Raw genomic sequence first — 16,682 nt, 5'->3', positions numbered from 1 at the left:
ATGTTGGAGGCATTGCTAATTACTTGTATGCACATGGAATGTGAACTTTTACGGTTCCGATAAACATACTCTGTGGCCGATGGTGGACAGATAGCTACATGTGTCCCATCGATGGCGACTATTACATGTGGGAATTGGGAAATCTGGTAGAAATCAAATTTTGTCTGTAGTAATTTCTGTGGGGTGTTGGGAATCTTATGTGCTCTTGTATTTTGCTCTGCATGGCATTGAGAAATGCATTGAAAAATGTTGAGACAGCACTCTGTGAGACCCCTCCAGCTGCTGCTATTACCCCTTGATAGCTCCTGAGGCTAAGAGGTGCAGAGAGCATAATACCTGCCACATGGGTGGGTATACTATTGGTCCTGTGTGTGTTGCGCTGCAGTATAGGTTGTAGATCAGCTGTCAGTTCAAGTATCGTGGCTGAGCTTAACCTATACTTATCATATATCTCCTCCTCTGTCTGATGGTCAAAAAGGGTAATGCGCACTCTAAAAATGCGCTCCTGCCTCCTCCTCCCTCTCCTCAAACCTGCCAAAATCCCCATCCTCCTCGCCATCACGTAGAGTGCAGCCATTGTGGAAAAGAGGCTGAGTCATGGTGGGCCTCTTTATATAGGTTATACCTGTTTACCACCTGATTTCAATTTGTGGTAAATTGCACGTGCAAAAGACAATTCTGCAAATATTTGCTATTTGCGCATTGTTGATGCATTACATTGCGAGAATGATTGTGCAAATCGCATTCTGCGTATCGCAAATAGTGACACAATTTGGCAATTCGCATTCTGCGAATTGCAAATTAAGGTTGCAATTTGCAATTTGCAGAATGCGATTCGCAAAATCATGTTGCTATTTGCGATACGCAGAATGCTACCCGCAAGTTCATGTCGCAGTTGTAAGGAATCAGTATTTTTGCGATTCCTATATCTGCACTGAGATTGCCTTTCATACATCGTGAAAGGCGATTTTTCATTCACAAACAGCTAAATTTACCGATTCGCACAGTTTGCGAATGCAAAATCCTTTGATACATCTGGCTCCTGGTTCTGACCAATCATCTTCCTCCTCCTCCTGTGCTGTTTCAGGAATAGTGTAATTGTGTGGTATAAAGTGTTGGTTCATTTTGACCATGGTAAATCTCTTCACATTTAAGGAGAGAGATTGGTCTTTTTCACTATGACAAGTTCACCAGCTGCACTGAGCACATGCTCAGCAGAAACACTGGCTACCGGATAAGCCAGATACTTAATTGCCAGCCTGCTGAGCTCTGGCCTTTGGTGCATCATCCCATACCAATACACTAATGGGTTTTGATCCGCATTGACCTCTTTAGGATCACCCAGATGCTTCTAGAACATCCTCTGAATCTTTATTAGTGCTGCCAGTTACTCAACCTCTTTTGCCTTTGCCTCTGCACTAGATTTAATACCTGCCACTTGAAACCAAGCCAATGCATAGGTTGGGCCCAATTTTCTGTTCCTGTTGTTGCAATTGTTGCTGGTTTTCTTGTTGCTTGTGTTGGCTGCTGTGATATTTCTCTGGAAGTTGAAGGCAGCACCACAGAACCTCAGAGTGGGACTCTAATCTTCAGCTATACTTCTTCCAGGTCTCTGGCTCGCTCAACAATCCACATCTTGTATTTTGAAACATCACCTTCAGAAAAAGGAAAGAAAGTAAACTGAATTTGTTTGTACCATGTATCTAGTAGTGTGGCACAGATGTAGTCTTTGGACAAGATGAAGTCTCTTTGTAGCCTTGTATTAATATTCAAGCAAAGTATTACGTTCTCAATCAAGGCATGCACTTCTGCAAACCTTTCAGAAACCTTTTCTAACTGGTCCTGTAGGAGTTGCAACAACGGGATAGCTTGGTCCATCATAATGTCCTCCTTTCTGACTTTCTGTGTGAAAACCTGAAAAGGAAGTAGCATCTGTGTGGGGTATTTGACTAGGCCTCATTTGTGCGCGTCCATGGTCATGCTTTTAATTCAATTGCATCCCCTCCTCGTTGAATGCAAAAGCTATTGATCAGCCTGTATTGCTCAAACAGACATTGCAGCAGGTAATAGGTTGATTTCCAGTGTGTTGGCATCTCCTGTATGAGGGCTTTAACTGGTACTCTATTAGCATGCTGAATAATCCTCAACTGCTTCCGGGCTTTAAAAGAATGGCTGAAATGACTACAGATTCTTCAGTAGGTGGTAAGTATGTTGTTGTCTGTGTCTTCTTTTTTTAAAACGTCCTGCCCAAACAGGTTGATGCAATGTGCCAAACACAGGACCCTGAGACAGTCACTATTCGTCATGGCCTTGACTATATTACTGATATTGTCCATGGCAACAAATCCAGTTCTGTAACATCTGGGTCACAGACATTCAGATACCTTGCTGTCTTGAAAGTCTTCTAAGATGTTTACAGTTATATGGGATTTCTCCATGGCGAACATGGCTACCATTGCATGCCACCCAATGCCCTTAAAGGTATCTTCAACACCGAAACCTGTGGATAGCTGTGGCCTAACCCCTGTAAGAGATCCAGTATGCAGTGATACACATGTAATCAGTTGCTTGACAGCTGGTCCACGTTTGCCGTCAGTTGATGTCAGAGTGAACAGCACTTTGCTGCAAAGCCTGTCTGATCGATTGCAGCACATCATGATGGATCACTGGAACAGCAAATCTGGCAAAATATGTCTGACTTGGAACCTTCCATTTCAGGCAAATGGCTACCACAAATTCTAAAAATCCCACTTTTTCAAAAAGAAAAAAGGAGGAGTTCCAGCACTAATATTTTAGCCATCTTCCTTTGTACAGTTGTGCCACTGGGTGGTTGCGGTCATAGGGCCCCTCCTGCCTAAACAATCCTGTAATAGTAGACTGGATTTTCTTCTTTTCTGGGCCACTGACACAGGCGACTTCCAAGAAGCAGGAGGTAATAGACTAAATATGCGACTTGGGGCAGTCACTCTATGTTGTGGTGTCTTCACCTGACTCTTGTGCCATTTTGAGGCCATTTTGAGGTTGCTGAGGTGGGTGATACTGGCACACTGCTGGGGACAGGGCTGCTTTGTGTAACAATGTCACCCTCTTCTTCCTCATTACCTCCCACTGTGATTGGAGCTGACGATTCCCCACTCTCCTCACCTTCACCTTCACCACTACCACTTACAGCAATTTTTTATGGTGCTCTTCCCACCGGATTGTGTGATGTAGTTTCATATGGGTAGTTTGACCTCCAGTACCATAGTGTAAACAAGGCTTACCTCAACAAACACTTGTGTGGCAAATGGAGCATATTGAAATGTTATTATCCTGATTGCTAATCATACGAAATTCCCAAACTGGGGAGGAGAACTGTCTTAGTGTTCCAGTGCCAATGCCTGAAGAATAATTGGAGGTGGATGGGTGTGTCGTCGATTGCCTCTCTGTAGTACATACTTATACTGAAGTTGGGGGTTGATGTAGGTCTCAGCAGAGGCTTAACAAATATGGGAGCTGGCGCTGGCAGTGGTACCTGTGCCACATCCCCCAGAGCAAGTTGAATAGCCGGGGTGATTTGGGATCCTTTGTGTCAGCTTACATACAATGACTGCGTTCCATAATTATAAGGCTTTAAGGAAAATTGTTAATTTCCCTTCCCTCTCCTGGCATGTGTCAGACTCTGCTGGGGTCCAGTCTATGTCCAGATCATCATAAGGGGTGCTTGGAGAAAATGGTGGCATACCCATCCTTTTTCTTGCTGGAAATCTGGGAGCCAATGATTCGAAAAGAGGAGGTTCTTGCTTGGCAGGAAGCTCAACATTTTGTTCTGCTAAAACTTCAGGAAGATGTATTAATGCTGGCTGCTGCTGCTGTCCACCTTGCTCTGTTTCCTGAAGCGATTAGGTACTACTTTGCAAAACAAACAAATCCAATTCAATGTCACTTCTCGTCAAAGTCGCCATGATTGCAGTGACTGCCTCGCTGACAGACATGGGCTTAGTGATAGAGATTACTAAATAGGTGGATGCTTATAAATCGCACATCTGAAACAAAAGAACGATGTCCAAGTGGATACAACGAGTCCTGAGAAGGGTACCAACCTGGTATAAATACCCAACCACCACGGGTATTCAAATTGCACAGAACAAAGACGAAAGGAGAAAGCCTCCTTTGAGCCGTGCTGTAAAGTCAATTTCAAAACAGAAAAAAACAGGGCAATCCAAATAATAAATCCACAGTGAGCAGAAAACCAGAATCTTTAATTCCTTATGTTGAATACATAGAAACATAAGTGTTCAGAGACAGCCAACACGTGTTTCGTCCAGCAGGACTTTTTCAAGGCAAAACTTGTAAATAAGCAGGAACGTGACCAAAGCGTACCATACGCATGGATTGATTTCTGAATCAATTAGTGATGTTTCTTAGTGACAGGAAACGTGGGTCATGTATGATGTTTAGGCCATATATGCCAGCAATCCGACAGTCTTATGAGTAGTACGTGGTGGGTCCCTGATAAGCCCAATCACAGGAAGAGCCCCTAGGGGGCAGATTCAGAAATCAATCCATGCGTATGGTTCGCTTTGGACACGTTCCTGCTTATTTACAAGTTTTGCCTTGAAAAAGTCCTGCTGGACGAAACACGTGTTGGCTGTCTCTGAACACTTATGTTTCTATGTATTCAACATAAGGAATTAAAGATTCTGGTTTTCTGCTCACTGTGGACTCATTATTTGGAGTGCCCTGTTTTTTTCTGTTTTGAAATAGACATGGGCTTAGGTTTGGTAGTGCCGTTGATGTGGGAGTGCTGCTCCTAGCTTAATCCCCAGAGGCTGTTGCGGCAGGCACAAGTTTCTGGGAAAAGGTTGTGGTCGGCATACCAATGGTGGAAAGCTGCTTCTTCTCACTGGCCACTTTCTTGGCAGCACCTTTCTTTGGTCCATCTTAAAGCTGATAGGAGGACTGACGTCACATCTTGTGTGGTCACCTGTTTTTGTACAGGCCTTCTGTCTGGCAATACTGTTGATGATGTCTCTTCACTTTTCCTCCTAAAGGCAAACAAGCAAGAAAAATATGTGTGGAACATTGCATTGTTGCAGTTTGAATTAGTGCCAACAAAGACAATATAATTTAGTATGGTGGGTTAATTAAGTTATTTCCCTAATTAATTAACAATAATATATCCAACCATTTTAAAGTCAAACCACACCACCATAACCTAAAATTTCAATTCAAATCAGGATAGCAACATACAGATGTAACCATTTGCTTTTTGTGCACTATTCTGAGGGAGAAAGCTGTGGCAATCAGGGAGTTGTAAGTGAAAATGAAATAATCGTTACCAAATGAAGGCTGGTGTTTGCCTATGGCAGGCAAGGGACCCCAGGGGCATGGAATAATACCTAAACAAATTGATGCTGTTTTTAGGCTGTTAGGCTTATGGCAGTCTGGCGGTCCATGGAAGGAAGCAAAATACAAAAAAAGTAAAAAATACATTTAAAAAAATAAAATAAAAAACAATTAAAATATAAATAAAATCTCCCTTGAAAATGGCTTTGAAAGCTGGAATAAATAAAGGATGGTTGCACAAAATGGGCGCTGGCCACACGGTCAACCAACACAGCCAACAAAGAGGCATGGAGAACAAAAAATACATGCATTCCTATGGCAAATAACACTGATGGTTACATTGAAGATAACACTACCATTAATTCAGCAATACCAAACAAGAAAAGTAACTGAGCTATAAAAATGTTACAACAACACACATCCTCCTATGACATCAAATATTACCCCACAAGTACACTTTTTGCAGAAACAAACATGAAATACAAACAATAACCCACATTTTTAATTTAATTCAATGTCATCCCTGCCCCAACTGATGTTTTAATTTAAACAACAAATCCCACAGAAACAATTCTTTCATGAATTGATGCCTCGTACTGGGCCTACTGGCTGTATGGCCCACTGGCAGACTAGGCCACGCAGTAAAGTAAATGAATATTGCAAATGTGACAAACATGGAGATAGGTACTGAACTGTCCAGCATTTTTCCTTTACAAAAAGTGAAAAATTAAATGCAAAAAACGTTAGGCCCCTACCACAGAAATGTTTTAAAACCATATGAAAGTACAAAGAAATACTGGTACATGCCCTATCAAACAAACAACACCCTTATATAATAGTTTTTGAACTTACTTGTGATATCAGCAAAACAAAGTCCTTAAATCAAATGGAATATATGCAGCAGACAAAGAGAGTGGTCCTTCCCCTTTGAAATCCAAGTGAAAAGTGACCTGGAGATGGGCAAAGCACTGGGAGGAGGAGGAAGTTGGAGTCTCTGGGGCACTTCCTACATGTTGGAAAAAAAAGTTTAAAAAGGCTTCTCGCACTAAAACCTATTTGAATGGTCGAATGGTTGAGTAGAATATCCACTCAAAATCATCTTTTCAAGTAGATTTAGCTGCTTCATAAGTAAAGAATCTGCTTCAAGTGCAGCCAAGGTTGCTCACACCAGCCAGCAGCACAAAAAAGGTGTCGTCCTAGCAAATAGCCGTGCTGGCAGGTGCAAAATGTGTGCTCACATGTGGCCTGCGAGTATTGTAGCACTTGCCAGCTCGCGTCAAAACAAGTCTTGTCTGTGCTAACAAAAGAAAAATTCTGCCAAGCACCAGATAGTGGCATTTAGGGAACTCCACATTACTCTGCACAGCGTGGAGTTCCCGATTTTTATCAACTCTACTAGCAGAGTGATTTTTTCTCCCACCGCTATCAGTAGGAGCGCTACCATGGGGACAACTTCCACTTCGTGCATGGGCTAACACATCTTATTGGGCATCAGTAATATTCCAATGGCAAGCTACTGACAATGTTGAGTGATATGCCTCTGTCATGTTCCCTCCACTTTGCGATGCACATATAATTATTTAGTATATTCCGACTACAAAAAGTCTCTCATTTCAGTCCTTAAATAACTTACTTGATCAAAGTGTGGTAAACACACTAAAAATAAAACTTTCCCCATACATGATTGAACATTCTTTTCATTGATAGAAGTCCAAATACAGGTTGTCTTCTCACCAGTTGGAGGTATCAGTGTTACTTAACAGAAGGAAAAGTTGGCTTTTGTACAGGTCAACTCACCAATGCAAAATTGCATTTGTAGTAGTTTATCAATAGAATCACTTTAGAAAAGGTATGCTACATTTTTTCCAAGCAGTAATTCGTAATTCAATATTTGTTTTGCTTTTTAAATTTCGTTGTATTCTTTTTAATTAAAGTTTATCATAAAATAATTTGTCCAGTCCTCACAATAGCATCCATGCTTTGAAATATTCATAGAATACAGGCTATAGAACAAAATGCAATTGAATACTGGATATAGAATAAAATGCATATGGATAGAATAGAATTTAGCATATGGATAGCAATAGGATAGGATAAAATGTAGCATATGAATGCACACAGTGACCTATACATTATCACTGATTCATTGCCAGCCGTATCTCCTAAACAAAGACTGAATAATGAGCTGATGTGACAATTGCAAGGAAAATGTGGTCTGTATTGAACTGCACGCGCCACTGATTGTTAAGGTGTTAAGCTAATGCTGCTCCCACCTGCACAAAGTGCTACCAAGCAAAACGCTAATGCCCTGTTTTCTATTTGACTTGCAGGTGCAGTGCTTCTGTTCTGGGCTAAAATGAATGGTGATTTATTTAGCAGACAGCTCCAGTCGGCAAATAATAATCAAGAGGCACCCCGTGATCCTTCTCCCTCCTGGAGGAGGATGCACCATCGGTTCAACTGAAAATATGCTTGCTAAAGGCTCAGCTGTGGAAGTGACATCAGAACAAGGGAGAGGAGATTGCGTCAGCTGATACGCTTCTACGGGACCAGGGGACACCCCATTTACGTGACATGGTTGCACCATCGATAACGTCTCGAGAGTTCTTCCAGCACTTTTTTATAGAAGAGGAATAACATGTGAAGGAATAGCCGAAACGCTGCTTCATTCTAAACCGTCTTTTTTTCTCCAGCAGAAACTAATGTTTTTAAAATAACTGTTTGCAAAAAAAAGAAAGAATTTTAACTCAACCATTTTTTCCTACAAAAACAAAATCTGCTGGATAGACCCTGTGTAAACTATTTTTTCTGGATTTTCTTCCAAAGAAATATTTTATGAATTGCTTCAGTGCAAAAGTGTGCCTACCATTAAAACCCAACTTCTTTTTTAGCGTAGGCTATGATGCTTGACCAGTAGAAACTATTTTTGCCAAGTGGAGCAATTAAGTAATAACTTTCTCACCTAAGCCTTTGCATGGAGACGCCAGGTTATGAATACGATATGGCCAAACTAATCGTAAAGTTTCAACGTTACTTTAGAAGAAAACCAATCCGCTTTTTCACATTTATAGTCCTGTATTTGACAGCCGGAAGTCTGGTCTTCATCCACTCAGGTTTTACAGGGGAACTTATTGTATCTGAAAATAACCAAAACCTTTTGGATGGTACCAGTGAAGCCACAGCTCTTCAGCTTGGAAGAGTCTTCAAAGATACCCCAGAGTCTCCAGGTTTTCCAAGAAGGCATGGCCCTTGGTTTAAGGGTCCTTCAAAGGATATGCCAGAAAGAAGCAAAGTCGGGGACTATGGTGGTGTCTGGAGTAGAGCACTCAAAGGACGAAGCACTCGAGAACAAGAGGAGGAAAGAGGTAAAAGAAACTATATTTATTACTGAATTCACATTTATTACTCGTTAATGAATACCATCCCCTTGGCAGATAAGTTTTAGAAAATGTTAAAGAGGGCATTCAGTGAAGAGAAAAAAAAAAGTTCAATTTACACAGTCCCCACATAGCAAACAATAAACATTCTAGACTATTGCTTTGGTTGAAGACGTCAGCTTTGGTTTTGAGATATGTTGTGACAACAGTCACTGGATGGCCCCTCTAGGTTCAGGAATATTGAAGAGTAATATTGTCTCAAAAATTTCTTGCACTCACATCTTGAAAGTAAAAGAGACTTTCTGAAGTGTCCTCTATGTGTTTGAAATTGCCTGTGAGTGATGTACCTTCTTGACATATGCATTTCTTCATACAGTCTGGCTGAAAGGAAATGGTAAAACCATTACTAGATCTAGTACCACAAACTACAAAGCTATATTGACAAAATGCTGAAACTGGGCTGTCCCCTTTAGGAAACTTGGTCATTGTCTATGGTTGGGGTGATGCAACTAAATAGACTCATTTATGTTAAGTAATACAATACTAAAATGATCATCATGCAATAATTAAAAACAACAACATTTTAACAAAAGAGCTAGAAAAGCAAGCCCTAGACCTGAAAGTACAAACTCAAATACTCAGTATTCACAGGATAAGGTCAACTGTTTCAAAAAAGCTGACTCACGTGGAGGTCAATTCATCAAAATGCCAGGGGCAACAGAAATGACATCATACACTTTGACCTCAATAGTGCCACAAGAGATGACAGCACATACTCTTTAATCGAAGTCTTCTCATGAAGTGATGTCACATGACCTTAACCTTGATGATATCACAATAACTAACACCACTATAGTTCTGTAATATTTGCATGAGCAATACCCCAGCATAGATGAATGACTGTTTTAGATGCCACCTATTTTTAATTAGGAGGCTGACGTGATATTCCAGAGGAAAAGTTATTTCCTTTAGTAATACAAGAAACAGTATCTGTTTGTTTGAAGGGTAGGCTATGGTGCCCCAAACACAGAACAGTACTGAGAACCTAAAATAACTATACCACGAACTATCATTATTTAACAGTTCCCCAGCTGTGCACATCAACAAGAAAAATATTGCTATATCATAAGGGGAGACAAAAATATTTTAAGCAGCTAGAAACTACAGGGAAAGGGAAAACAATAATAACCAATAGTCATTATGGCTATCTGTATTGAATGTTGTACACTGCATATCAAATACGGCAATGCTTGTGGTTTAAATTGTTCCTCATTGTTAATACATTTTAGCCCTGATTATAAGCGAGTCCGATTTTTTTCAGCATTTTTACCCCCATGCAAAGACCTTGAGGATGGAAAATCAAAGCTCTCACGTTTTAATAGATGAAGCCTGGCAAAGTTTAAAAACTGTGCTCCTTGCAAAAATTTAAATGTGTTGAAGCACTAGTTTTCAGTGTTTTAAAATTGATCTTTAGTTACGTTACCTTAATTTAAAATGATTTAACTTTTGTAAATGCACTTGTGTAGTATTGCGCAATCGCTATTTTGAGGTTTTACATGATGTTTGTTTGTTCTGTATCACAATGGGGGTCATTCCGACCTTGGTGGGCGGCTACCGCCGCCCGCCAGGCAGAAACCGCCATGCGGCCGCCAATGCGGCCGCACTCACGCGGCCCCCATTCCGACATTCCCGCTGGGCCGGCGGGCGCAATACAAGTTTGCGCCCGCCGGCCCAGCAGGAATGAGGCCGCAACACAGGAGCCGGCTCCTAATGGAGACGGCTGTGTTGCGGCCGTGCGACGGGTGCAGTTGCACCCGTCGCGCTTTTCACTGTCTGCTATGCAGACAGTGAAAAGCTGTCCGGGGCCCTGTTAGGGGGCCCCAGGACACCCCTTACCGCCAGTCTCTTCCTGGCGGGTCAAACCGCCAAAAACAGGCTGGCGGTAAGGGGGTGATAATCCCCAGGGCAGCGCTGCTTGCAGCGCTGCCCTGGTGGATTATCACCGCCGGGGCATAAACGGCGGGAAACCGCCGGCCCCGGCGGTGCGACCGCGGCGGTACCGCCGCGGTCAGAATAGGGAAGAAAGCACCGCCAGCCTGTTGGCGGTGCTTTCGTCATTTTTTCCCTGGCGGTCTCGGACCGCCAGGGTGAGAATGACCCCCAATGTCTGTTTTGTTGACACCCACCGGAGTTCTAGGTTTTATTGTTGCATTTGTTTGTACCGATTAAATGAATAAAAACTTGTACAATGTGGGATGGGAATGTGACACAATTAAAATGTTTTCCGTCCCATTTGAGATGGTATGGTTTAAGTTAGCGGCCCAGATTCTCTGGACCTAATTCTAGACAGCATGGGTTTTGCCTCTAAGAATGGGGAATGACCATGGGACCCATAAATATTGTTTATTTTTTCATAGTTGTCCACTATTCTAAGGCAAGCACTTGCTCTGAGCTGGTAGTACATCTCAATTGAAGGAGAAGAAAAGCAGGGGTTTGGATGACATCAGGGACAATCCAGGTCCTTGTGTGTCGGGGATCATTATATTCTCTACCCACTGAGAAGGAAGGGATTGGTGAGCAGGCTCAGCCTCTCTTCACTAGCTCTGCCTGTAGCCTCTGCTACAGATCCCTGTGGTTTAACTACACCCACTAGAACTGTGTTTTGTGATCTTGCACTGGGAATTTCAGGTGAGAGGATCACCTCTGCTCTGGCAGAGCAGTACCCCCAATGGATTCCACTGTGCCAGACTCATAATGAGGGCCTTGGTTTTTGCTGTAATATCATAGAAAAGGTTCAATTAAAAGGTAAACAAACTCCGAAATGATAGAAAATATTCCAGACTGCCCTCAAACAGCCAGAATTAATCCATGTGGTTCTACACACCAGAAGGCCTCAATAGAGTATGGTAGGTATTATCTATATAGCCTACACAGATAGGCAGGCACTGAGAGACACTCATGCAGGTGCATATGTCACCATACCTTAATGACGTAGCCAAATGTATGAACAACATATTTATAATAATTGGTAGTATGTAAAACATTTTTTTAGTTAAGAACTTTGTGTTGACATCCTCCTAACAAAAAAGTCACTTCTGAAATTTGATTTTGAAATAACCATTAGTCATTCTTCTTTCCAAGGCTGATCAATTAACTGTCATTACATTACATTATAATACCATCTTTTAAACACAGCACTTATAAATTGAAAATATTGTGATTGCAAGCGCTGGTTGAAATTGCATTCAATTTATAAACGGAAAGCTCTCCAGTTGAATGCTCTCTCAAAGTTTCGATAGTAAGGGTCCGATTTATACTTTTTGACGCAAACCTGCGTTAGCGCAAGTTTGCGTCAAAAAGTATAGCGCCAGCTACCACCGTTCCAGGACACCAGCTGGGCGCCATATTTAAGGAATGGCACAAGCCGGCACTAAGGCCTGGTTAGCGTCAAAATACATGACGCTAACCGGGTAGTGGAGGTGTAGGGGAACCTGGAGGTTGTGTGTGAAACAATGGCGCTAGTCAGGTTAGAGTCAAAATAATGACTCTAACCTGACTAGTGCCATTGTTAGACGCACAACCCCATGGACAAGACTCCTGTCTAAGTAAAGACAGGAGTCATGCCCCCCAACCCAATGGCCATGCCCAGAAGACTCACGTCCCCTGGGCATGGTCACTGGGCACAGTGCCATGTAGGGGGGCCCAAGATAGGCCCCCCTATGGCACTTTAAAAAAACAAATACTTACCTTTACTTACCCATACTCACCTGGGATGGGGTCCCCCATCCTTCACTTTCCCTGGGTCTTGGGCGGGCACCTGTGGGCTTATTCAATGGGGTTTCAACATGTAAATAGACCCACAGGTCCCCTAGCGCCTGCCCTGACCCAAGAAAAATCAGTCCGCCAAACTCCTAACAGGTTGGCCACCGCGTATGCTGCGACCTCCCTGCCATAGCTAATATAGGTCTCCTGCTAGGTCAGCGGGCACAAATCTGAGTTTCAGCCTGCTGGTCTAGCGGGAAGCAGGCTACAGCATTGTCTCCGGCTCGTAATCGAGTCGGCGGCAATGCTGTCACCTTAAAGGTGCACCAGCACAATGTTCACTGTCTGCGATTGTGCTGGCTGGGGGGTGAAGGGGCTAAATTGCCCATGCCAAGTGCATGGGCAGTGCAGGGGCCCCCTGCGCCTGTGCTCCACCAGCTGTTTCATGGCTGCGCTACCGCCTTGAAACTACTGGCGGAGAACGAGGTCGTAATCCCCAGGGCAGCCCTGCCCTGGTGTATTAGGATCTCCACCACCATCAGACTGCAGGGATCCAGGATCCCGGTGGAGCTGGTGGTCCGACCACCAGGGTTTAATGTGGCAGTTGGATCACAAATAACAATGGTGCTAAAAAAATGAAGAACTTGAATTTCTAAACTACACAATAAGCAGTACACAAATGTAGTGAAAACACCACAAAAATAAAAGAATGGAAATGTGAAAAACATGGAGAGAGATAATAATCCATTAACAAATGTGGTCACAGATTGATAAGAGATATATAAATAACCAATTTCAAAAGACTATTAAAAAGTATTTTGGGCTCTAAAGAATCTAACAATGTATGCAGCAGTTGAATGTGAATGATCAAAAGATTCAGCATCAGCAATATCATTATATCAAATATATGCACTAATAACCAGCAGTCACCAGCACTATTCAAGAAAGAGTCTCAACACACCAAGACTATTTTCAGAGACTGGTGTAGCTTGGATGAAGTAATGTACTCTGGTTGGCACAGTTTACTTCTGTTTGATGGTGGCCATGGCAAGACTAATGGTGAGAGTATAATAGCCAGCTCTTAAGAGTGGGAATAATTTATGGATTACAAGGAATTGTTGCACTACCAAGTGAATAAAGATGCTGCAGTATAGTCAGGAAGCTTAGAAATGCACAGTGAGATTTTGCAGATGGAGGTTCTGTAATGCCAGTGATATATTAGCAGTAAGTGACTGACCGACCGGAAACTCTTCCACCCATGTTGTTTGGTGCCTGAGCCCTCATGCCACTCCAATCAAATGAGAGAATTAGGTTGAGCTTAGAATGCTGCAAGGAGTTTGCAGATTGACATTGATTTCTTGAGACGTGGGGTTCGCCTACCCAAGGTGCTACATTTGTGAGAAGAATAGATCAAATGTTTCAGCAAAGAAAAGTAGTGCCTCTTATCATCTGCGTAACAAGCACACCATCTAGGATGGTCTGGAAAAAAATTGGCCAGAGACATGACCCCTCAACCACAGATTTGAAACAATTGATAATAATAGGGAATAAATAAACAAAATGATGGTGTAACTATGACAGTGGAGTTGTCAGGATAGAACATGTAGAAAATATGAAAACACATGAGGGAAGTAGAAAACCGATTGAGCACAATGAAGGACACAGTTGGTGATCATCTTCCCACCTTGGCAACAAAATGGCTAGTCTCCTGTTAAGCTACAGGGTACATACAATCTGCAAGAAGAGAAACTTCCTGTAGAGCCCAGGTGACAAGTTCCATTTGAACTTGCCCTGGACCCTGCTGATGGCTTCCCTGAAGGGAGCCCAATCCTCCTCCCCCCTCCCCAAGTAGTGTCCCCGAGGTTTTGGTGCCCTTGGATGGTTGTCAGAATGTACTTCTCCCACCTAACCCATTAACCGCTCTAATACAAAAGTGTGTATTGGCCTCAGGATATCAGGTAAAGAGGACATCCTGAAGGGAACAAGGCTAATGTTTCCAGTAATATTTTTGGCACAATTTATCAGATTACATGTAAAGGATAACATACACTTTATGCTGACAATATTTTGCTAACAATAAGGAAACATGTAGAAGCAAAGGGTAGGGTAGAGAACACTTTGAATGAAGTAGGGAGACTGTTTGAATTTATGTTCAATCTTAACAATTCTATCCTATATCCAGTGAACAAGGCTCTAAGCTTTAGGTTTTATTACTAAGCAATACAGTTACAACATGTGGTGGCCTGGATGGATTGAGCGAGAGATGATCCAATGTGTGAAACACTTTGAAAGTTAATACAGCCTATGGAGTTGCTAACAGTGCCCTTGGTACTGCAAAAGGGATCACACAGATGCCCACACATTTGCAAACAAATATAACAGTCTGGAATGCAGCCACAGAACAAGAAGGTCATGAATATGGATTCATGCCACAACTGATACCAAGGCGAACCATACTGAGTCTGTAGTAGTTTTAGTAATTACTTTATTTCAGTAAAAAAACAATCGAAGCATACATAGATATATATAAATGTACATTTGTAAAACAGTCCATATAAAATACACATGTGCTTTTAATGATTTAGGACAAAAGAAGAATATATTATTTAGAACTACTTAGAATGAAACTTTAAATGCATATACAAATAAAAGGCGGGAATGCATATTTAAAAACAATGTAATCTAATAAATCTTCTGCTAATCAAGACAGAATACACGGAACCATATTAATTATCTAGAAATGTGCATTAATATGTCTTCCATTTTATCATATATGGAAACACGACATTCTACCCAAGTATATATGGGGGAAGGAGACAATCCACCTCTAGAATATATTATTTGGAACTACTTAGTGTAAAATCTTAAAGTGCATATGCAAAGAATAGACCAGGGACAGGTTCAGTTAAAATAGAGCTCAAATATATCATCAGCCGCCGGTTGCATGCCTCTATAAATACTGAAGATGCAATATGGACAGTCAATTAGTTAAATATTCCATTGGCGTAACCCCCTCCATCTAATGTACCATTTTTGCTCTAGGTATTTAGCAGCTGCAAATACTATCATAGCCTTTGTGTCGTATTTAAGAATTATCATGGCCTCCCTATTATGCCTGACACTCAGAAGTTTGCAAACCACAATTAACCATTTTCTGTGCAGCTGTATATACTGGGGGCAAAAAAAGAGAAAATTAGCCTCAGTTACTTTATCCGATAGACAAAAGGCACAGAACACTGAGGAATCTTGCTTGACCAATTTTGGCCCTTACGATTCTTAAAGGTAAAAACCCATATCTAAATTAGAGATGAAGCTGTTTGGCAATGGGTGGGTAGATTTCATCCATGAACTCCTCATAATATTGAGAACATATGACATTTAAAAAATGCCCGGTCAGATTCTCATTAGCATAGTTCAGCCAAATCTGTTACAGGGCGCGATTCCAATAGGCGCTTTTCACTTTCTGCCTGGCTCCCTTAGAGGCACCTGCTGGCGAGTTCCAGAGGTCTGTCACTTTCAGCTTCTTGCACTGCACCTTAACATTACTGAGCCATAGCATAACTACCCTTGTATCACAGAAAATCAGATCACTTAGGGAATCCCTATAAGGTGCCAGCTCCTCATTTGACCACAGTCTTGCCCAATACAATAAGGGTTTTAGAGCTACCTCCAGGTTAATAGGGTTAAATGCTAAATCCAACCTCAGAGGAACTAGGGGCATACCCTTGCCAATCTTAAATAGACCCCTTATAAAGGTATTCTCAGCCCCTAAGAGGGTTGTTGCATCTGCAAATTCCTGGATTTCAGTCCCGTAAGTTGCTGCCGGTAAAGCCACGAAGCCTGAAGGACCGAAGGAGTAACTTCTGTTTAGAACTAACTGGATGAATTCTCTGATTAGGAAGATTTTTACTCTTCACTATTTGGTGGGACAAGGTCAATGTGTCATACAGCCAAACACCTAGATAGTCAAAGTGTTTAACCTGTTCAATTGTGGAGCCTTCAATTACCATTCTTCCATTGAACGATTCATGGGTATTATTGCCCGTAATTATTGTTTTCAGAGGGTTGCCTGTATCTTGCATAAGGCCACAAAAGAATCCAGCTCTGCCTGAAAACCGATAGGGGTTCTAGAAATGAGCAAGGTATCATGGGCGAACATTAAAATTGGGATTGTGGTTCAGCTAACTTAGGGGCATCTTGCATACATTGGGAGAG

General features: G+C 42.0%; 1 protein-coding gene across 7 annotated transcripts in view; it reads left to right on the top strand.

Moving 5' to 3' along the window:
* WSCD2 (WSC domain containing 2) overlaps nucleotides 1–16,682 on the top strand; it is a 1,176,783-nt gene that overhangs the window by 419,609 nt on the left and 740,492 nt on the right. For all 7 annotated transcript variants that reach the window (XM_069214798.1, XM_069214802.1, XM_069214803.1 and 4 more), the window contains one exon: nucleotides 7,659–8,693. In XM_069214798.1, coding sequence (XP_069070899.1) covers nucleotides 8,303–8,693 — 391 coding nt within the window. In that variant the 5' untranslated portion in view covers nucleotides 7,659–8,302. The remainder of the gene's footprint in view (nucleotides 1–7,658; nucleotides 8,694–16,682) is intronic.

The sequence above is a fragment of the Pleurodeles waltl genome, chromosome 11 (assembly GCF_031143425.1).
Source record: "Pleurodeles waltl isolate 20211129_DDA chromosome 11, aPleWal1.hap1.20221129, whole genome shotgun sequence".
Classification (NCBI taxonomy): domain Eukaryota; kingdom Metazoa; phylum Chordata; class Amphibia; order Caudata; family Salamandridae; genus Pleurodeles; species Pleurodeles waltl.
Note: the sequence above shows the minus strand (reverse complement) of the source record. Positions and strands in the feature narration are given on the sequence as shown.